At 38.3% G+C, this 23,646-nt stretch overlaps 1 protein-coding gene across 3 annotated transcripts in view; it reads left to right on the plus strand.

The window, feature by feature from the left end:
- Positions 1 to 23,646, plus strand: part of KDM4C (lysine demethylase 4C) — a 506,632-nt gene that overhangs the window by 90,667 nt on the left and 392,319 nt on the right. For all 3 annotated transcript variants that reach the window (XM_028107256.2, XM_028107255.2, XM_028107257.2), the window contains one exon: positions 12,747 to 12,940. In XM_028107256.2, the coding sequence (XP_027963057.1) occupies positions 12,747 to 12,940 (194 nt within the window). The remainder of the gene's footprint in view (positions 1 to 12,746; positions 12,941 to 23,646) is intronic.

Genomic DNA, 23,646 nt, shown 5'->3' on the forward strand with positions numbered 1-23,646 from the left:
TAACTTGCATTCTTTTTTCAAGCCCAGCTAGTATCTTTAAAGTCATGATTCTGAACTCTAGTTCCGACATCGTACTTATGTCCGTATTGAGTAGGTCCCTCGCAGACGGTACTACCTCTTGTTCTTTTTGCTGAGGTGATTTTTTTCGTCTTGTCATTTTGTCCAGAGGAGAATAGATGAATGAGAGAACAAAGTGCTAACAGGGTAACAACGTCCCTAGCAAATATACTCTAAACAAAGCAGAAAAGACCTGAAACCAGGGGAAAAGAAAGGGAAAGAAAGAAAAAACAAAGAGAGAGAGAGAGAAAAAAAAGGAAAGATAAAACCGAACAAAACAGAAAAAAAACAGAATATGATCAAATATCAGGCTAGTGCATAGATCAGTGCCACACACTAGATTTTGGGCCTATTTTGGTCTGTTAGAAGAAACTGCCTCCTAAAGTTTTAAAGTAAGAAAGACTTATATACGTACAAAATAAGGGTTGATACAATGAAGGGATGAAAATGAATGTAAAGATGAAAATTTTAATAGACTTTATAAAAGGAATTGATAAGATAAGAAGTTGTTTGAAAAAAGAAAGAAGAAGATTTAAAAAAAAAATGGAGAGAATGTGATTAGGTAGGAGACTAGAACAAAGCCATACACTAGTAATTTAGGGTGTATTTTGATCTGTTAGAAGAAAGTGTATCTAAAAATTTTAAAGAGAGAACAACTTACATATATATTTCAAAAATAAGGGTAACTACTATGAAGGGATAAAATATGAATCTAAAAATGAAAAGTAAGTCTTTTTTTTTAAAAAAAGGGATTGATAAGTTGTTGGTTGAACAAGGGAAAAAGAAAAATTAAAAAAAAAAGTTAAAAAAATTAACTTTGAAAAACTAATGAATCATGGTAAAAAAGCCATGAATTCTATGTGCAGTATTCCCCTAGCGCTGGAGTTCTCCTGTTCTCCTTGATGGGTAAACTTGGTCCTGGCTTGCTGGCTGTTCGTGCTGATCTTCTAGGGGAGGGGCCTGTTGCCGTGGTTTCCAGATGTCTTTGCCAGAGGCAGAATTGCCCCGCCCTTGTGTGTCCGGGCTAGGCAATGTGCTCGGGTTTGCTCTCAGGAGCTTTTGTTCCCTTCAAGCTCTCGGTACAGCTTTGGAGGAATAGAGTGAAAATGGTCGCCTCCCAGTCTCCGCCGGGAGGAGCTGAGATCTTGGGGCCCCGCTCCTCAGTGCGCTCCCGGAGAAAAGGAGTCACTCCCGTCTCCCCGGTCTCCTGCCGCACTCTGTGTTCACCCGGCCTGTGACCGAGCGTTTCTATCTCTGGCACCCGACCCTGTGTGGAGTCTACAAACCCAGTAGATCCCTGCGGTGCGCTCCCGCGCCGCTCCTCCCGCGGGAGGAAGGGGAGTCTCCCCAGCTCTCCCACTTGTTGGGTCCCTGCTGGAGCAGCAGTGGCCCGACTGGGCCATGGATCACAGTTTATGGCCACCCTGAGCTGAGAACCTGCGCCTCGGCTCCGTCTCTGCAGCTGGCTTCCCCGCTCTGATACCTGGGAGCTCTGCTGCACTCAGGGCACCCCTGGTCTTTCTGCGATCCCGAGGGTCCTGAGACCACCCTGTCCCACGAGGGTTCCACCCCCATCTTAGCCACTGGAGCGACGTCCCTCAGCGGAGCCGACTTCTAAAAGTTCTGATTTTGTGCTCCGCGGCTCTATCACTTGCCAGAAGTGGCCGATGGAGGCCCCTGCCCCCGCCGTCTATCCTCCCGAATATCACCTTGGATTCACTTCTCCGCATGTCCTACCTTCCAGTAAGTGGTCACTTTTCTGTTCAGAGAGTTGTTGCTATTCTTCTCTTTGATCTACTGTTGAGTTCCTAGGTGTTCAGAATGTTTTGATCCCCATCCAGCTGAATTCCTGAGACCAGATGAAATCCAGGTCTCCTACTCCTCTGCCATCTTGCTCCGCCCCCACTCCGTTTCTTTTTTTAGTAATAAATATTTCTGAGTGAAATAATGGAAGGGGACTAAGAATACACTTACCTTGATGAGGCTGAGCAACGTATGGAATGATTGAATTACTGTATTGTGTACCCGAAACTAATATAACGCTGTATGTTTACCATACTGTAATTAAAATAAAAAATACAAATAAATATTGCTGCTATGAACATACTCCTGTGCATGGTTCTTGGTGCACATGTATAAAGGTTTCCCTGAAGCAGTTACCTAAGAATGGAAGTGCCTATTCATAGAGTATTCAACTTTATCACATACTGTTGACTTGTTTTTCAAAGAATTTATACCAATTTATGTTCCTGCAGCAGCGTATAATCATTTTTTTAAGACAGCTTTGGTGGGGTAAAATTTTTTAAAAAATTTTATTATGTTATGTCAATCACCATACATTACATCATTAGTTTTTGATGTAGTGTTCCATGATTTATTGTTTGCGTATAACACCCAGTGCTCCATTCAATACGTGCCCTCTTTAATACCCATCACCAGGTTAACCCATCTCCCCACCCTCTCCTCTCTAGAACCCTGAGTTTCTCAGAGTCCCTAGTCTCTCATGGTTCGTCTCTCCGATTTCCCCCCTTCATTTTACCCTTCCTACTATCTTCTTCTTTTTTTTTTTTAACATATGATGTATTATTTGTTTCACAGGTACAGGTCTGTGATTCAACAGTCTTACACAATTCACAGCGCTCACCATAGCACATACCCTCCCCAATGTCTATCACCCAGCCACCCCATCCTTCCCACCCCCACCACTCTAGCAACCCTCAGTTTCCTGAGATTAAGAATTCCTCATATCAGTGAGATCATATGATACATGTCTTTCTCTGATTGACTTAATTCGCTCAGCATAACACCCTCCAGTCCCATCCACGTCATTGCAAATGGCAAGATTTCATTCCTTTGGATGGCTGCAATATTCCATTGTATATATATATATACCACATCTTCTTTATCCATTCATCTGTCGATGGACATCTGGGCTCTTTCCACAGTTTGGCTATTGTGGACATTGCTGCTATAAAAATCGGGGTGCATGTACCCCTTCGGATCCCTACATTTGTATGTTTGTGGTAAATACCCAGTAGTACAATTGCTGGGTCATAGGGTAGCTCTATTTTCAGTTTTTTGAGGAACCTCCATACTGTTTTCCAGAGTGACTGCACCAGCTTGCATTCCCACCAACAGTGTAGGAGGGTTCCCCTTTCTCCGCATCCTCGCCAACATCTGTTGTTTCCTGACTTGTTAATTTTAGTCATTCTGACTGGTGTGAGGTGGTATCTCATTGAAGTTTTGATTTGGATTTCCCTGATGCTGAGCGATGTTGAGCACTTTTGGTGGGGTATAATTTATGTACCACAAAATTTGCCTATTTTAAGTGTATAATTCAATAATTTTTGTGTAACCATCACTTTGATTCCAGCCTTAGAACATTTCTGTCACCTCCAAAAGCATCCTAATGCTGACATATATTCTCTTGAGCACTTAATATTGTACATCTTTTTCCTTATTATCAATCTTGTTACTGTAAAATGCATTTCTCTGATTACAAATGACATACAATATCTTTTCATATCTTTATTGGCTATTCATGTTTCCTCTGTTGTGAAACATCTTCTGCCTATTTTTCTATTAGATTGTTTGATTTTTTTCTTATTATTTGGAGTTTTTACAATGTTTTCTGGATACTAAAACTATGCCAGTTTTATTTGTTGAATTATTTGCTTCAGTTGTAGCTTGTTCCTTTCACTTTTTAAAAAATTTCTTTTGATTTTCGTGTCCCTTTTTTTTAAAGATTTTACTTATTTAGAGAGACAGAAAGAGACAGTGCAAGCGGGGGAAGGGAGAGGGACAAGCAGACACCATGCTGAGCGTGGAGCCCAACACCAGGCTCGATCTTATGACCCTGAGATCATGACCTGAGCTGAAATCAAGTCTGATGCTTAAGTGACTGAGCCCCCCAGGTGCTTGTTGAGAGGAATTCAAATTCTAGCACCTGAAGCTATACAAGGTTATACTTTTCAAGTTCATGGGACTGTTGTACACATTAAATAAAGTGACAGCTGTACAATACCACTTAGTGTGTCAGAATCAAGAACATACTTTTGAATTGTTTAAACACCATCTGCAGATTTAGAAACAAAATTATAAGCTACTCACAGTTATACTAATTGTCAGATCTTTTGCACTTAATTCTTGATATAGCAATCAGTGTCTAGTAGGGGATGTTGAAAGTGAGTTCAGATTTTCATCTTGTACTCAATGGCGAAAGTTTCTTGAGTAGGTATGTGACTAGCCAAAGGTGGGCACCACTAGCACCAGATGGCAAGTAAAGTTCTACCACAGTTTCTGTAGTTTGCACTGATTTTTTTCTTTGTCAGTTAGAAAGTGAGCAGCAAGAGTGAATACTTTTTACATATATACAAGGTATGCTGTGAAAGCATATTTGTTTACAAACATAAAAATACTTAGTAACTTTTGATCAGAAAATAATGAATTAAGGTATATAGCAAAAACAATCATTTCTAACCTTGGAGAGACCAATTTCATATTTTATTACTTCAAGAAATATGGTTAGTTTTTTTGAATCCCTTATCCAGAAATACTTGAAAAGGAAGACAGACAAAATATTTATTTTTACTCTCAACATGGCTGTGAAGAGTTAAATTAAAAATGAAGAACACTGAAGTAAGTCCAGAATAAGCTTATATATTTGGCCACATAGAATGTTATCATCTTCAAGAGTAGGTGTAATAATGAAGACTTTATAAGCAGTTTTTAATCCATAAATAAAATAGCCATTTTGGTATTTTGGCCATTTGTTAGGTGTTGGCTTGGCTGTGACAGGGTCATTAAAAGGGATGGTAAAAGCCAAATGAGGAAAAGCATAACCTTTCAAAAAATACTTAAAAATTAGTATTTTTATTTAATTAGTTTAAGTAAAAATACCTAAAAAAATTTAAAAATACTGCATAGTGCACATTACATGCTAATGAGAAATACTATATCATAATACTGAGTTATAAAAATGGAACCAACTCCAGTATTTCTGAAGGGATTGATTACAAAGAATTATGATTTGCTAAACAGGCAATATATTTGCTACTGAGGAGACTGACTGCTCTAATTTTCAAACAAGAAGGCCTGTTAAATTACTGAGCGTCTTACCTCCATCTGTAAAATGAGGGTGTTTTGCTAGCATGGGGATTATCTCAGTGCATGTTAGGTCTCTGCATTAATAAAATAATTGCCAAATACCTGCACTAATTTTTTGGTAGATATCAGATATAAAGAAAATGTTATTTTTCTTTTTTTTATGCTTGTTTACTAATTTTTTGAAGTTTTTTTTGCATACCTCACTTTGTTGCTTCTTAATCATCTGATGGGGGATGCAAATCTTGTTATTAGGTATAAGAGTTGTCTCCAATTCTGCAGTTGATAGACTTTGAGAAAGGCAATTTAAATAGGTGCTAGCTGTATCAGCTCTTGTAAAGATGAGGAGCACAACATAACTCAATGACAACATTTCTGTGTTAGAAGAAATACTGTAATTTGGCTTATCTGTATTCTTTTTTTATAACCTCATTTGAATCAGGGGCAGACCTGAAAACTTTAGAGTCTTTTATGATTTCGTTCATTATTTTCTCAGAGTCTTACAGCATCTAGGTGGTGGATCTTTTTTTTAATAATTGAGTTTTCTAATGAAATTGTATTTTCCCCTTATAATTCTTAACATTTCAGAATTTTTTGTTGGTCATTGTGAGTCCAGCTTAGAGATGGGCATGTGCCACTGAAACTCAGGAGAAAGATTGGGGGCTCATAACATTGTTTGGAAAGTAGCCCCATGGGTATAACATTGAAGGTGCTGAGGATGATGGCAGGAGATGGGGATGGGGAGAGAAACATGTGGTTGGATGTTGACAGTGTTGAGGATAGAATATAATAGAGTGATGAGAATGAAGATGTGGAAAGCCTGAAGTGAGAGATTGACACCTAGAATTAATTTTGGAAAACAAGAGCCATATAGACTCTTCTACTGTATGAAAGGTGCCATAAAAATATAATTAGTAATAGTGAGTGTGTCAATTTATCAGTTATTGTTCTATGGCCACCCAGCTTTTGTGTAAAGCAAATGAAAAATCAGTCCCTCAAATATGTAAAATAGAGTGAAGAAATTCTTGACCGGTTTGAGTCTTCAGTTGGAAGTGTTTCAGTGGTTATCCAGGGCTTTTTTTCACATGATTGTTGTTAATACTGTAGCAATTTCTCATACTTACAGGCAAGTGATTTTAACTCTTCTACTTTGTGGACAAAGCAGAATGTATAGTCAGGTTGACCTTGGTGCATTACAGCTCACAGAATTATCACTTGGCAGGTATGCATGTTGTCACTGCCTGTCACTTGGCAGGTGTGCATGGTGTGGCTAAATTCTTGCACAGTTTTCTTCTGCCCTCTTTTCACTCTTATCCTGGCTATTGTTTCACAGACACTTGTCTGAAGAAGTTACATAGCTTTGTTCAGGACTGTTTTGCCTAAGCCTATGTGCTACATTCCACTTATTTGCAGTTGGTTATTCAGTTTTCATAATTACTCAGGCTTTGCGTTTTCCCATTTTACTTTGTGTCTTTCTGTTCATTTGCATATTGGATTTCTAAACAGTGATGGAATGGGAGGACAATGTGTATATGGAGAGTAGATTCCTGTCATGCCATTTGCACAATCTCACTCTGGTTATTGGACACGTTTATAGAATACCTGACATTGTTATTTAGTGTTTGGCAAATGTATGATTAGTTTTAAAAATCTGAGCAGTGTCTCTGCCCCAAGCTTACAATCACTCACTTTGTATTTATAGCGTATCTATAAAACTTTTTCCTCCTTCATCACTTTTAAATGTGAACTCTTTAATGTCTGCTACCTTTTTGCAGAAGGGGCCACAGATGTATTTTGTTTGATTCACATGGTTTCAAAAGTTAGTTAATATCACATTAAAATTTGGATTTGGGGCTTCCCTTAAAAGATTAGAAGATCTGGCAGTATTTCTAGTGACAGCAACAGACAGGAGCTGAGTAATGGCTTTCCTTGTTAGACAGGATAATAGATGTCTCCAGATGGATAGAGTCTCCCCATTTGGGAGGGGAGTAGGGTCTCCGGATGGTCTCCCTGACTCCCCCTTTGACTTACACTTGGCTGCTTCACTCACTGATGTTACCTGCTGGGCTCTTTGGGTACCTGGATTTGTAACTCCTGCTTTGTCGCCCAGCTCTTCACTTTCTGCTGTGCTCTTTGGAACATGCTGCTGACAATTCTCTTTGCGGTGAGGTGGGCCCTGAATCCCAGGGAATACCACTCAAACAAGTGGTCTTGAAACCCCGTCCCATGTTTTTGAAAGAAAAATTTAGTTAGAAAGGAAATTTTGAAAAATATTTTCCTATGTACTTTGTAATCTTATCTTTACAGTTGTCCTGTGAGGTAGGCAGGTCTGGATTTAATTTTTCTTGGGAAGCCTTAGGACCCCACTTCTGCTGGCAAGGATATAATTTTTTGAAAGTAGTTCCAGTTAGAGACTGGACCTTTACTATAGCTGTTTCAAAAGTGGTCAGTCTTGTCAGGGCCCAGTTGGCAGACTTGAACTCTGGTCTGCTCTGCCACAAATGACCATTGAGAAGCCATCAGATCCTGTAACTCTGGTAAGTGCTGGAGCCAGTATTTGGTCAGAGAGCTTTCGATTCCTGTACAGCATGTTGCTTTTCTGAGATCGTGTCATTCTTTGAGATAGATATTCTTCATTCCATTTTGCTATTTGCTGGATGAGGGCAGAAAAAGAGTGTGTCTGTTAACCTTGATTTTCATAAGTTTACTAATTTGTCTTTTGTCTTAGAATAACATTTATGTAGGCTTTGGTGGATGTGCCTTCATTTTTTTTCTCAAAGATTTTATTTATTTGAGGGGTGCCTGGGTGGCTCAGTCAGTTAAGCATCTGCCTTTGGCTCAGGTCGTCCCGCATTGTGCTCCCTGATCAGCGGGGAGCCTGCTTCTCCCTCTGCCCTTCCCTCCATTTGTGCTCCCTCTTTCTCTCTCAAAAATAAATAAAAATTAAAAGAAAAGAATAACATATTCTTTTCTTCAAATAAATAAAATTTATTTATTTGAGAGAGAAAGAGAGACACCACAAGTGGGGGCGAGGGGGCGGCGGGGGCAGACAGAGGGAGAAAGAGAAGCAGACTCCTTGTTCAGCAGAGAGCTGGTTGTGGGGTTTGATCTCAGGACCTTGAGATTATGAACTGAGCTGAAGGCAGACGCTTAGCTGACTGAGCCACCCAGGTGCCCCGTGCCTTCATTTCTATGTACTTTTTTTTTTTTTAAGCCCATTCACTGGTCATCAGTATATTTGGTAGTTTTAAAAGTTTGATCATGTCTTCTATCTTTTCTTCCTAGTTTTAATCTCTTAGTCTATCTTCATTTAGAAATACCTTTTTGGGAAGATTTTAATTGCATTAAATTTACACTTGTCTCTATGTGTTTTTATTTTAATTTTAATTTAATTTAATTTAATTTTTTAAAAGATTTTATTTATTTATTTGACAGAGAGACACAGCGAGAGAGGAACACAAGCAGGGGGAGTGGGAGAGGGAGAAGCAGGCTTCCCACCGAGCAGAGAGCCCGATGTGGGGCTCGATCCTAGGACCCTGGGATCATGACCTGAGCCTAAGGCAGACATTTAATGACTGAGCCACCCAGGTGCCCCTCTCTATGTGTTTTTAGATGGCACAATCAAATTACATATATGTATTATGACAGTAGATGTGACCATATTCCACCCCACCCCTCCACATACCCTGGGTTCTGAAATGCCATCACAGCTGTGGCTCAAATTATTTTCTCTTTTTCTGCTGAGTTATTTAGGCTGAGGCATTTAAGGAGCCGTTTACTATAATCCTTCCTCGAATATGCTGTCCCACACAGCATGATTTTATGGAATGTTGATATATTATATAAACAAGACTCCATGGTTAAGTAATATTTGGTAAATTTGGAGTTAAGCAGAGTTAAACAGACTTTCTTATAAAGGGCCTCTCACATCCTTTGGAGTACCTATCAGCTCTGTGACTCTCTAAGAGGAGGAGAAAAAGAAGCCAAAGTTTGACCATAGCCTCTGGTAGTACTAATGCCCTACTGGAAATATTTTGGGAAAAATTGGTTTACTATGAGTTTTGCATTATTTCTCTGTGTTAGTTGGGAATGGCTCATTATTGGTGAGGTTTCTAACATGACATGTTATTGCTATGTCATCCTTCAATCTTCCAGTGACTGAGTGCAGTCACTGTAGGGTGAGTCACAGATGTGCACGGTACTGAGGAGAGGGTGCTTATTGCTGGCTCTGGCCTATTTCAGGGACACAGGTGCAGAGTGCAAGGGCCAGGAACTCAAACTTGGTACTGTCTCTCTATGGAGATGTATAAATGCATTGTTCCTGTTCTGATGTTACTCCCTCCGTGAAATCCAAAGCCTGGTCTTCAAACAGCTCCTGGCTCTGATTATGGTAATGAAGATTTAAGAGTTCTTTCAGACTGCCATCTGATTCCTGATAGGTGGAAGATACAGAGATTGAAAGGAAGAATCCTTCAAAACTTCTCAATTATGCATATGTGCACAAATCATGGGCCAATTGTGAATTATTTCAGAAAACCTGACAGATACAAGGTAAATAGACAAGTGGAGCAGGACAGGCCCAGAATGCCAAATAGGTGATTAGAGTGAAGGGAATGGGACCTGGCAGGTAATGTTTGCCCAGGTGAATTATAAATATTGCTCAAGCATCTGCTGAAAGATGTGTGGGAGAGCTTTATTTGAGGGGATGGAATCTGGGAAGAGGCATTTGTCTATGAACTTGGACTGGTGTGCAGACTTTCTGCTAAGATTCAATGGTTGTAAGCTTTGAATAGTTTGACAAATTCTGACCTGTCATGTGGGGTTTGTTTGTAGCTAGGGTCTTTTTGGAGACTGCTTTTACACTAAATGAGTTCTGTTACCACCCCCACAAAAGTAAAGCACGGTTTTCATTTTAAGCTTTGCCAGTGTTTGTGTAGGATGGTTGTACCTGTGGGTGGGAAGAATGTGGGAACTTTATGTGTTTGCCTGTCTTAAATTTTCGCTCCTTGGATCTTTGTTGAGAAGGCTGAGAGAAGAGGATGATACATTTTATTTTAAGATGATCAGAACTGGAAGCATTGAGTTTAGGTTTAGAAATCAGATTTAGGTTTATTTTTGCCACCTACTACTAGCTAGGAGTATTAGTTTTTCCATTTGCTCATTTGGGTATAACGTTACCTATTTTACAGGATTGTTTTGAATAGGCATAATATGTATGTATGTGTAGTGTAATGGGGTAGAGTATGGTATAACACTTTGTCTAAATGACAGACTAGGTGTACTCCTTGTCTAAATCTGTGAGGGCGACCTGGACTCTTCAGTGTTTGAGCAGAGGCTGTCCTTGGTAGCAGGGTGTTCAGTCAATAGTAGAGACCACAAATTGAAGAAGGAATTTTGAAGGAGTAAGATTTATTTTTAGTCTCTGTTATGCCAGTTACTCTTAATATAACCTCTTTAGTTGAAATGATACGACTTTTTATTTGAGTAAAAGAAACTAAGTTTCAGCATCATGGCGGCTGTGGCTCTGCCCAGAAGAAAGTACTGTAAATATGTTACTTGCCCGCTAATGGAAAGAACCAGTAGTGAATTTCACAGGACTTTATTATCACTTTTCTCATTGTTTGGGGAGGCTTTCCAGTAAGATTTATTAGAGAATAGTGGAGATGTTTATTTCATAGATTCTAAGAAATAGTAGGTATTATTTTCCAAAGATTTTATATCTGTTAGTCTATTCGGTACTCTGAAGCAACTGTAGGAAGATGCTGTAGCTCTCATGTTTTCATGAAGAAAGACTGGAAGCTCAGAAAGTCTCAGTGATTTTTGCCCTGGTCAGTCGTGGAGCTGGGGCTATAATCTGGGTCTTCTCTCAGTACTCTTTCTTCTCTACCTTCTTCCTCTTAGAGCGGCAGGTCAAGGGATGTCAAGGGATTCAGCCTCAGTTATTTCTGAAAGGTAATGTCATTCAGAAATAAAGATAAGAATTCTCCAAATGTAGGAATTTCAGGGGGATAGTTCATTCTTAAATTCTCAAGCTCATTCAGTTTAAAATGATTCCTATAATATGGTGCTCATTTATTACTTTAGATTCATTGCCTCAGTAATGACTTTCAAATAGGACTCTTTTATTAGAGTGATTGGACCGAGGTCTGATTGGACTAGAGTTAAGAGACTGCATCATTATAAGTAGAGTGAGATAAAACATTTTATAGGATTTGATTTAATTTTTTATGAGGTCTCATAAGTTGGAACCTAGGATCTTCTCTAAAAAGATACTTTGACCAATTTCCAAATTGCGAACTTTCCACCCTGGGTTTAAGTTATAGATAGAGTGGCTGCTTGGAGTTTGAGAATTAAATTATTTCCTCTGGGACTTTTAATTATGTTACCTGAGGCAGAGCTTCAGTAACTGCTGCATCAATAATTTTCCTAACCCAAAGCTTGAGGAAGTGAGATTAGTACACTGATTAGAGAATTGTCTAGAGACCAAAATGAAAACAAAACAACCCTGGAAGTTTTTAGTGTATAAGGGAAATACTAGATGTGGTTGTGTGGTCATTGGCATAGTCATTGGAGAAGGCCTTATCGGTATAGAGGAACACATTTAATGGCCTTCTTTAGTAGCATCACGAGGAGATTGAAATGGATTTAAAGGCATTGCAGTTTCCTCATGATTGCATATAATGGGCCCAATCTCTAATGTTTATGTTTCATTATGAGAAAGGCATGTAGGAAAAATACACAGTTTGTAAAGATCTTAAGCAGTTGTGAGTTACAATTGAATAATTGGTAGTTCTAATAAAACCAGAATCTTTTCCTATCACCATAACTCTAATATCAGTGACTCCCTCCTTTTCTCTCTATCATCATCATTATTGCTATAAAACTAGATTTTCCCAGCAATTTATTAAAGTTTGGATAAATATTTTTATCAATTATTTTGTGTTTAAAACTTCTCATCAACATAAGATGTTAATATTTAGTTGAAGGAACAGTAAAAGCACAACGATCTGTGGTTTAGAAGAATGTTAAGAGTTTTCCCCATAATTAGAGGTGGGATTTTTAGGAAATGATGTAGCATGCTAAAATTGAAATGGATAGGGATGAGAGTGGGAGCACAGAAGATATATTTTGCCATTGGTATCTTGAAATAATGTCCAACCTTGAACATGACTTCTAAACTAATGTACAAACAAATAAACCAAAAAGCGAAAACCTACCTCCCCCCTCAAATAGGTGTGTGTGCCAAAAATGGAAAGCACACTTCAAATCATATTCTTTGAATCAATGATTTTTTGCTAACAACCACTGAGGGGTGGGGCTTTAACTTACAATTCCATTTGGAATCAGGAAGTTTTTTTGCTATTAACTTTCATACTAATGTTCACACAGAACTACATTATGCCAGTAGTAATCTTGGATAATTAATAATTGATATATCACCTGAATGATGATTGCTTTATTTTTCATTTCTCAGTGAATTAAAATACACAGTGTGATAATTTTGGCACATGACAGTTTGTTTAGTAAATGTTATTTTTATTAGTTTATTAATATTTGATTTTTTTTTCTCTCTCTCCTGGTTCCAGGGTGTGGATGAATGGAACATAGCTCGCCTAAATACAGTCTTGGATGTGGTTGAGGAAGAGTGCGGTATTTCTATAGAGGGTGTAAATACCCCTTATCTCTATTTTGGCATGTGGAAAACCACATTCGCATGGCACACCGAGGATATGGACCTCTACAGCATTAATTATCTCCACTTTGGAGAGCCCAAGTCTTGGCAAGTTACATGTTTAATATTCATTTGCTTAGGAGTTCTGAAATTTGGGCAATATGAACCTACTGAAGAGGATTTTCTTCCCTTATCCGGTGAATTCAGATTTATATGAATTGAAAGTTTTTGAGTATAATAATTGATTGTCTTCCGTTCTGTGCATGGTTTTGCTGAAAACCATAAAGTTAGTGGTGACTGGTATATCTCATGTGGCTTGCAGACCATTTTGTGGGGCATGGATTGATAGGTATTGTAGTCTTGAAGAATTTTTTAGGCATTTTTACTTTTCGGAGCATTTGTTGGAAGGTATGCTGGAAATAGTTAAGAGTGAAAGTTGACTTCACTGATGTTGAGTATTAGGTAATAATAACGATCTTCTGGTCCAGCCTCTTCTGAATAAATGACAAGAGTAGGAGAGGAGGGATGAATCAGGAGGCCTGTTACTGCTCTCTGGGTGATGGGCATGGGGAAAAGAATGTTATTGTTAATATGTGTTCTTAACTTGCAATTTCCTGTGTTTGTGAGCTTCTTTCCTCATCTTTCTGAGCAATGACTTAACAATGTGCTGCTTTGTAAAATACATCATGTAGTACATTCTTATGTACTTGTTAGTACATACTAACATATGTGATTGTTAGTTTGTCAGTCACCCTGGGATTCTTTGTGGTTAGCCAGTTTCATGTTTTGAATTTGTTTTTGTGGATTTTAGTCTTAGGGAAATTAAAGTATCAATTCTATTTTCTATAATACACGTACGTGCAGGAAAACAGACAGAAGCATATGAAGCATGACCTTGACCAATCCAGGAAAGATGATGTTTCAGATGGATGTGAACATGATAGGATGCTCTTCAGGTGCTTGTGTCAGCCCTGTACCTTTCTTGCCTCCAAGTTAAAGATAATGGCCTCTTTCCAAGTTCCCCTGCTGATTAGGTGTTGAGATGCAGTAATTTGGGGATAATCTCCACCTCCATTTTGCCATTATTGCTTGCCCTTGAAGTTTTATCATGTGTTGAGATGTGAAATTGTAAATTTTCTCCAAAAAATTCAGATATAGCAAAAGTTCCTAATGATCAAAAATGACATTTAGTTGGAAGGCAAGTTTTAGGTGGAAGAGCAAAGTTCTTAGGACATATAAGAAAAATTCAGGTAGTTCTGATTTTTTATGGAGTTTTGTGATCTAAAAAAGTTAGGGGGAAGCTGTTCAACTTATTTTAAAGGTGTTTTACTTGCATATTTCATTTGATAAATTCTTAGTATTCTGCTCTCTGAATGGAATAAATAAAAATTAAACATTTTTAAGAGGTGGTCTAGGACCCAGAAAGGCTTTTGTGACATAATGGTATGATAGGACTATTCATTACATAGGTATTTACTGAAGGCCAGTTTTAAGCACATGCTTTGTGCATGGATGGCCCCATGGATCTCTGTTTGTCATACTTCTTCAGCACCACTGTAACATCTTTTGGAACGTCATCTTTTAGTACTTTTGGGTCTTAACTTTGAGAGACTTAGAATATTTTAAGCAATCTATAGGCACCTGGGCAGTTTCTCAGCTGCATAATTACCTCCATGCTCTTTCTGACATTCACTTTCATTGTGAACAAAATTAAATGAAATGGGTAAATTCAACATGTTGGTAAAATCTAGTGTATAATAGGCAACTATATACTATATTTTTCTTAAGAAATCTGAAAAGTTAGTAACAAAACTTTTCTGGAGGTGTTTTAGAAGTCAGCTAATGAGAATGCTCAGGACAATAATTTGAGATTATAGTATTAGAGGAGTTTATTTTATCCACCCCCCTCAAGTTACCCCCATTAGAGGAGTTTAGACGATTATCTCTGCTTTCTTATCAAGAAAGATGATCCTCCCCCCATACTTCCATAACAGAATTATGTTATCTCCTAAAGATCACTTAGGGGAGAGTATTCTGGTCAGGGAGAAGACTGATTCTAGAGTCTTGTGTCTTTGTGAAAGAGTACTGCTGTTCATGAGTGAGAATAATTATGCCGATTTTCAAAGAATTTTTCTGCTAGCATCTATATTTTCTGTAGTTACTCTATTAGTTATTATAGACATATAGACTTCATTATATGCATTAATGGTAGATTTATAATATCACTATTATCTTTAACCTTGACCATTATTTATAATGATAAAATAATAAAACCCAGTAGTGAGTTATGACCACTAATCTACATTCCACTTTCTAAGGTAACTACTATAGGAAAAGAATGATATAAATGACTCTAAGGATATTTCCCAGATTTATGAGAGATTATATTAGTTCAGCATAAATAATTTTGAGGTAAATTCTATTATCATTAAAATTCATTTTAGTACTCATCATAGTATATTTTAAGTGAGCTTTGAAAGGTGGAAGAAGCAATACAAATTTATGTAAATACCAGGAGGTAGGCAATGTCTGTTGGCAGAGCTTAGATTCAAGGGACCAGCAATCTGGGCTCTAGTCCTTATCGGCTACTAACGTTTGTGGCTTTGGACAAATAAATGTACTCCTTTGTTTGTTTGTTTAGAAAGATTTATTTATTTAGATAAGTGGTTGGGGGGAGGGGAGCAGAGGGGTAGGAAGAGGAAGAGGGAGATAATCTCCAGCTGATTCCATGCTGAGCAAGGAGCCCAACTCAGGGCTTGCTCTATCTAGAAAATGAGAAGCTGAAGAGGTGACATAAGGTTCTCTATGTGCATGCACATTACGTGCACTGGTTTCCTTTTCTGCTCTCTTCTCCTTGTTGAGTTGTATGTGGGATAGTTGCCTTTACTTTTCTCCAGGGGTGCCCTCACCTGTGCTTGACATCTCTGACCCTAGCAATGTGTCTTTTTCTTCTAGCCTTATAGGCTGGTGTTGAACTTTGACTTCTTCTTCTTCTTCAATTTTACCCTTAGGCATCAAGTTTTGGATATGATTATTGCAAAACTGCCTAGGATTTCCTCCTTAATTCCATGTCTGTGGTGCTCTCTGCTGTTCTCTGCCTGTGTATCCCTTATTTTTTGCCCAAAGGCTTTCTGGACCATCTGCTGCCCCTACCTTAGACACCTGTTTTTGCACCTTTCAGGTGCTTCTGACTACCTCCTCACCCTTTCCTGTGTCTTCCTTGCAGTTGGGGTCTGTGTCTCTTTGCCTTTGAATCATCAGCACTTAACACAGGGCCTGGCTAGAGGACTGAGGCTCTGTACATAATTCTTGTTTGAATGAGGAGAGTGTTGTTTTGGAACAATTTGTTTAAGGGCAGACAAGGAAATATATAGAACATTTTATCAAGATTTTTGTTTAAAGTGTAGCTATTAAGAACACTCATTTTCCTGGGATTTCTGAGTAGCTACAGATGCACAGCTCCGGGTAGAAGCCTTGAGACACACTTCCCTGGGCACTAAGGGTAGGAGGTTTTGCTGAGTAAGTGTTCATGAACACAGGGTTGTACTGAAGAGGCTTTAGAGGAGGTGATGATTTATTTAAACGTTTCTGGCATAAAGGTTTAGGGGAGAAAGAATGCTTTAAATAAGCAGATAGAAAACTGCTTTAGCAGTCAGTGGTAAAGTATTTATTTTCTTGGAATGAACATTGACTTTGGAGCCAGAAGACCTGTTTTAAAATCTCAGTCTGTCACTTACCAGCTGTATGACTTAGGGCAAATAATTGTACTTCTTTCATCATGAGTTTCTTTAACTGCTGAATGGAGGTGTAATTTATTCTCTGTCTCCTTATAGGATTGCTAGGAGGGTCCAGGGATATACTTTGTATAAAAGTGCTTTGTAAACTGTAAAGTACTATACAAATATTTTCAATTACTATTATTTTAATAGCCTTATGGCTTTTTGGTCATAGTAATGACGAGGCTTGAACTTGGCATGATGTATCTGTATATAATAGAGTAGGGGTTTCAAGGATAAATAAAATATAATTCTCCCTTTCAAGTGTCATATGTGATAGTGGTTAATTGCTGGGGGATATAGAATTTAGATGGTGCCTCGAATCCTTCTTCCTGAGACTGTGTCCAGACACAGTGAATATGAGACTTCAGATTTATTCTCTAGAGAATGAGAAAGTTAAGATTTGAGAGGACGTGTCTTAAGCTATGAAAAGGTCTAAAATCAGGCAAGAAGGTTCTCCTGGATGTTTTTGGAAAAATAAGAATGGGCTGTAGTATTTTGGACTTGGTTAAATTTTATTCAACTGTGAGATTTTGTAAAAGTACCATGTAGCATTAAGAAGTGTCAGATTATTCAGGATAGATAGTTTAAACTTAGTTTGATGCTTTTTCATTAGATCATTTGTTCAGTGTTGTGTGGTATTTAAGAGCATGGGTTTTTTGTACCTGAGTCTTGTGTTTTGAGTTCTGGCATTACTTTTTACTGAGCATGTGACCTGGGCAATTACTATATAACCTCCATGCCTCAGTTTCCTCTCCTACAACACTCAGATGGTTCTAAGGTACTTGTGTGGATGAAATAAAATACAGTGTACAAAGCATGTGCCACAGCTCCTGATACATCATAAGTGCTTGATCAATAATATATATTTCAGTTAACAAATATATATTGCGTGTCTTATATTTAAGACCTCATAGATCTTGTATTAATAAGGCTTCTTGGTTCTAAATGACATAAACCTAGTTTAAGCAAAAGGACGTCTGCTAGTGTATATGGTTGGGATAAGCTAGAAGCATGGCTCAATCCAGAGATCAGATGCTCCTATTGGGTATTTGTCTCAGCCTTTCTCCGCATGTTTCCCTCTCTCCATTCACTACCCTCCATCTCACCCCTTGCTGTTTTTCCTCTTCCTTTCTTCCTGGGTAGAGGAGAAGCTGTTTAATAATAAATAAGTATTCAGTTATTGTTGACTTTTAGAATTCAAGTCTCTTTAAAAGAACAAACAAGTTGGAGTCAAATTGACGCATGCATGTTTAATATATATCATCATCAAAGTGTGAGCTCCTAGAGCGGGGGACCCTGTTAGTCTAGTTCACTAGCACATCTCCCATGCCTGGCACAGTATCTGGCATGATTGCAGCACACAGTAGGTACTCAATATTTGTTAAATAAATAGTCTTACTGAGGAATTTCTTATTGAGGTTAGAATATCGCTTTAGGAATTAGATAGCTTGATAATATTTAATGATATGTTGAATTAGCAACCCATGGTACCAACTCCTACTTGTCTATGTGGTAAGTTTAGACTCAATATATTCTAATTGCAGATATTAAGACTAATTAGATAATGCTGAAAGCTGTATCCTTTTGATGGTTTATATAGAAAAAATACTCTTGGAATTAAGTAGTTTGTTTCTGGTTTAAATACTATTCCTAGAGAAAATTACCCTCTAAATAGGAAAAATAGATTTGTATAAATACTTTAACCAAGTATTAGTGAAATTAACTGCATAAGTTATTCTGATTATTTTTAGGCATATGTATGTATAGTTTTTAAGATATTATTACAAAAGGTTTAAGAAATTGGAAAGATAGTTAAAAAGTATGGTATTCATTTTCTAGTCAGCTACTGGTTACATTTGTAGGAAGAAGAGAGTACAGTGATAAGCAGGAACAAAAATTTTTATTGATCGAGTGGATCATAGTTTACTTAGACCTGAGCCTGACTTGGGAATAAACACTACTGTATTGGCACACATGCCATGCTTGCAGTCCACTAAGTCTCATAGACCCCTGCTCAGCAGAGTTCCCTAAAAGAAGCATCAGTGAGGTCTAATGTCCATGATTTTCAAAGCAAATCTCACTCTTTTCCCTGAAGTGATGTGATGTAATGCCTTTTTACTAACTGACTGGTAAGCGTGGGTTCTCATACAGGAACTCTAAACTTATATTTAGTACTCTTGATAACCCTGGAAAGCATAGCAGGAGCTTGTGAATTCCTCCAGGATGCCTCTTACTTGTTGCTGTTCTTTCACTAAAGCCACCACCATCACTTAATAAGAACCAGAGAACTCCCTTCAAATGAAAAGAAATTGCTGAATCAAATCCATAACTCTTAGGGAAAAATCAGAAGGTTAATGCAAATTTATTTACTTTGTAGTTCATGGAAAACAAACATAAGTGCTGTTAGTTTTGTAAATTACCATGGCAAATGTCATAATTACCAGTTACTTTGCCTAGCTTATCTTTTTCCCCAATTCCTTCCCTCCTTTTCAGACTTTTAATCTTACTGTTTAGATAGCACTTTATAGAAAATACATATTACTTAATATTTTTTTTGCAAAAATTATTCTTTGATTTGAGCATATAGAAATATGGCTTTGTGTATGTGTGTGTGTGATTGCACATCTACAGGTAGGCTTGCAAATACATTTATGTCTTAATTCTAAGATCTCAAATGTATTCATTCTTTGTAAGCTTACTTTTCAAGGAATAGGGCCTGACTAGGGTGGTGAAGTATGTTTTGTTTGTTTTTGGTGACTCTATTCTGTTTAGTGAAGTCCTTTTTTTTTTTTTTAAGATTTATTTATTTATTTGAGAGAGAGAGAGAGAAAGAGAGAGCAAGCACACGCATGCTGTGGGGAGGGGCAGAAGGAGAGAGAATCTCAAGCAGACTCCCCCTGAATGTGGGGCCTGATGTGGGGCTCAATCCCAGGACCCTGAGATCATGACCTGAGCTGAAGTCAAGAGTCAGACGCTTAACTGACTGAGTCACCCAGGTGCCCCTTAGTGAAGTCCTTTTACGTGTGCCAGGAACCATGCTAATCACTTCAAGAAAGCACAGAAGTTTCCATACTTTTTGTAAATGAAAATTTCTTTAGAAGGTCAGTATATAAAACTGATAATAAAGGAAGAGCTGACCTGGCTGAAACGTGTTTGGTGGGACGCTGTCCCTCAGTAACTCCTTTCCTGAAGCACTTTCATCAAGAAACAGTGGGCCCAAGATGGGGGGGGGGCAAGAGCAGGCATGGAAAACAGTTTGAAAATCAGTCATTTGATCCTCTAGTTCTAGAAAAATGACTTTACTGCTTACTGTGTTATCATTTGAGTATTTTGGAGAGATCAGTATTAAAGAGTAAAGATTTCTTTTATGTTGCCTATAGTTGATATCAACTAAATAATTCATAGTATCTTTTTCCTTTCAGGGGAAAAGACCCATTAGTAGTGTGTAAGACACACTTAGAACTTAGAAAATATTCAGTGGATTAAGTAACACGAAATATATTCTTTCTTGAAAATCAAGTTTTGTGCAGTTTTGTTTTTACTAAGTTTTATAATGACTTCAGACAAAAAGTAACTTGATTTTTATGATTGCTCAGGACATTAATTTACATGTATATGGATACTGAACTGTATTTTGAATCCCAGATGAAAAAGAGCTGCATATATATATATATATATATATATATAAAGATACTAATTTATTTGACAGAGAGATAGAGAGAGAGCTCAAGTAGGCAGAGAGGCAGGCAGAGAGAGAGGGAGAAGCAGGCTCTCCGCTGAGCAGGGAGCCTGATGCAGGACTTGATCCCAGGACCCTGGGATCATGACCTGAGCCGAAGGCAGCCGCTTAACCAACTGAGCCACCCAGGTGCCCCAGAGCTGCTTATATTTTTAATGTTCACTTATTCACTGGAACTTTCTTGTTAGGATTTTTTTTTTTTTTTTGCTACAGTTTTCTGACTTATGACTGCAGATGTGGCTGGTAGAGTTTCTCTTTTTCATTTAATTATTCTTTAGGAAATAAGCTATGAGATGGCATAAGGGTGGGGCTAAGCTCTGGCTGAATTCCTTTGCTCAGGGGCTTTTTGTCTAGTCTTGTAAGGCTTCAGCTCAAATACCTTGTTCTCTAGGCCATGCTTTTAGATGCCTAGCTTTAAGCGACACCTCCTTACAAACATATTCATTGTAGCTCAGGAAGCCCACTCTGAAACTCAGATTTATGTGCCAGGGTGTCTTGGACAACACCTGTGAGGGGGATGGAAGCCAGGACTGGGCAGTTGGGGGAAATTAAACTGCATTAGGGCCATGGGCACATCCCACAGGCAGCTGCAGCTATGAAGTGCCTCCAGAATTGCTCCAAGTTGAGGCAAGAGGATCAGGCTTTTATATTCACGTATGTATCATTCATTCTATAAGGGCCACCACTGCCATGATCTTCAGGGAGGGAACATGATTTTGGGTGGGTGTGAGGTGAGGTGAGAAGCCTTCCTTTGGAGAATGCAGTGAGGGCCTCATCAGGAAGGGGGAGCCTGGCACCTACCACAGCATCTCTTATAGTCCTACGTTCTGTTTCTCACATCCATCTGTTTTTAAGAACTGAAAATGAAGTAAGCAATCATCTGTTTTCCACAGTTTAACTAATGAGACTTTATAATTTAAAATATGAATGCTTAAACTATAATAAATGCCCAATATTAAAACTTGTTAACATCATCAGTAATGTGAAAATGTAACATAATCACACATATAAAATCCACAGTTGTTCAGCCTTCTTTTTGACACAACTAGGAAAATGCCTTGTTAAAAAGTATATTGTAAATTAACTACTTCAGAAATAATGAGTTTTGTTTATTTTTGTATATTTGAGTTACTTTTTGATTCATGAAGTTTTTTGTAACAAGAACCAATGGGAAACTTTGGTAGTGATTTAATGGCCTTATTTTTTATATCTGCATTTTTTAAAAAATGCTATTTTCTTTTGCTTGGTGCACATTGTAATTTCAGTTTTTCCAGTTGTGAGTTTTAGAAGTGGATAAAGGCAGGAAGGGTAGCTGGGAGATATATTCTGTGTGGGTATTGGAGCTTTGTTCTGTTAGCAGCAGGCAGGAGACTTTTTCCTCCAAAAGTTGGATTACCCTCCAGTGATTGCAGTGATAATTGTATATGGCCTTGGGGAGAGGGGCGCTTATTAGCCCCTTTCACTTCCTTCCGGCTGGCATCTTTGTGATGATTGGTGAGGAAACAGGAATGGAATATGGGGCTGGAAAGCACATCTTGGGCTTTTTGAGTTATATTGGTCTGGGGTTGGGTGCCACCTCTATTATCCTTCTTGCTCAAGTAAATTAATCCTTCTAAGCCTTGGTAGAATGGAGGTGGTAGTAGTAGAACTTGGATTACAGGATCTTAGGTCAAGGTCTGGTATGTTGTAAGTGCTCAATTAATGGTGGCAATTATGAACTGTTACAGTATTCATTGGTCAGTTAATCTTTTCATTGAGCTTTCAACCCCTTAGTAACTACAGAGAACAAGTCAGGTAAAAGTGGGGAGGGTCAATTTAGACTTGTTGTCTGTCAGAAAACTGTCCTTGGGGATGTGAACTTGATTCTTTTTGGGAGATGACTGTAAGAGTAAACAGCAAGAAGAAATGTAAACACAAGAGGAGGAAAGGGCTATTTCACACACAGTCTCAGTTAAAGGAAGGGAGTAAAGAGCAGCCCCTTTTTTAGGACTGATCTGCTTGAGCATGGCATGGACCTGGAAGAGGTTCTGCCCTGTGTGCTCTGGGCTTGGTAAGACTGCCCTGGATGTTACAGGGTAGATTGAAGCTGGGCCAGCAGGAGGTGCCAGCAGACCTGTTAGTGAGACTGACAGAGGGACTCAGGCAGCTACTTATGTCAGACAGCCCAGTGACAGAGGTATGGGCGGAGGGGGTGGGGGAAGCTGAGAACATTATTTCTAAACACATTAGTGACAGCCCCAGGGTTCCTCCTTCCTCCCACCAAGTTAGGGAGACTTTCAGGGAGTGATACGAAGAGGAGAAGTGCTGATAAATGAGCTTCTAATGGATTTATGGACTGGGCATATCTTGAAAAGAGAAATACAGTGGACCACTTCATAAAGAAAACCTGAATCAGAGAAATGGATCTACTACATTTTGAAAAATACAGCTTTGCCAACTGATAGAAAGGTCAGCCTGGTATTATTCATTCAAGATAGTGTTTGTATTACACCCATCAGGATAACCTCACTTTAGGTCTCTTCTTTGAGTAAACCACCCAAAGATGTGCTTAGAGGGATTGTTATGTTTTCCTTGGTCTTCATATTAGATCTTTTTAATTTTTTTTTTAATTCGTAAAAGACTCTGGTTTTAAATAAAACATTACCCTGTAAATATCTAATTAGTGTATTCATAGTTCATTAGTGATTCATAGTTTCTTAATATTAGCAGAATTTTTGGCAGTATTCATTATATCTGAAACAAAAACACTGTCTTAAAGGTTAAATGAACAATTAATAATTTCAACAAACCAGTATGTACTTGAGAATATACAGTGGTAGGCATCTTATTTGGTGGATTTCAAAGAATACAAAGAAGGGCAAGACACATTCATATCCTCAAAGAATTAAGTATTAGCTGCATAACCAAGCAATTGTGGTACATAGTAGAGTGCCTGGCTATGAACTGGGTACTCACTATACAAGGTATGTTAAAAAGGATAATTCATGTGAAAATTTCTGGGTTGTGGTAGGCATTCTCTCCCTCATAGAACTCAATGGCTGTCTAGTCAAAAGTGATTTATGCACACTGAACAGCAGGTAGCTTTGGAAAGTAGTAGATGATAAATACTACGTGAAAAATATAACAGAAGGGCACTGGGAGAAAGAAAAAAGGGTGAGATTGCTGAGGTTTATAATGGTCAGCACAAGCTTCAAGGAGGAGGTGGCATTTGGGCTTGGAGGGCTGGGATTTGAAATGGAATGGAGGGGGCTGTTTGAGGTGAGGAGTGAGGTCAAAGCCCATGTGAGTGACAGAAT

Source organism: Eumetopias jubatus, unplaced genomic scaffold, assembly GCF_037043125.1.
Source record: "Eumetopias jubatus isolate StellerSeaLion01/CBP00866 unplaced genomic scaffold, mEumJub1_p1.0 scaffold_15, whole genome shotgun sequence".
NCBI classification, from domain to species: Eukaryota; Metazoa; Chordata; class Mammalia; order Carnivora; family Otariidae; genus Eumetopias; species Eumetopias jubatus.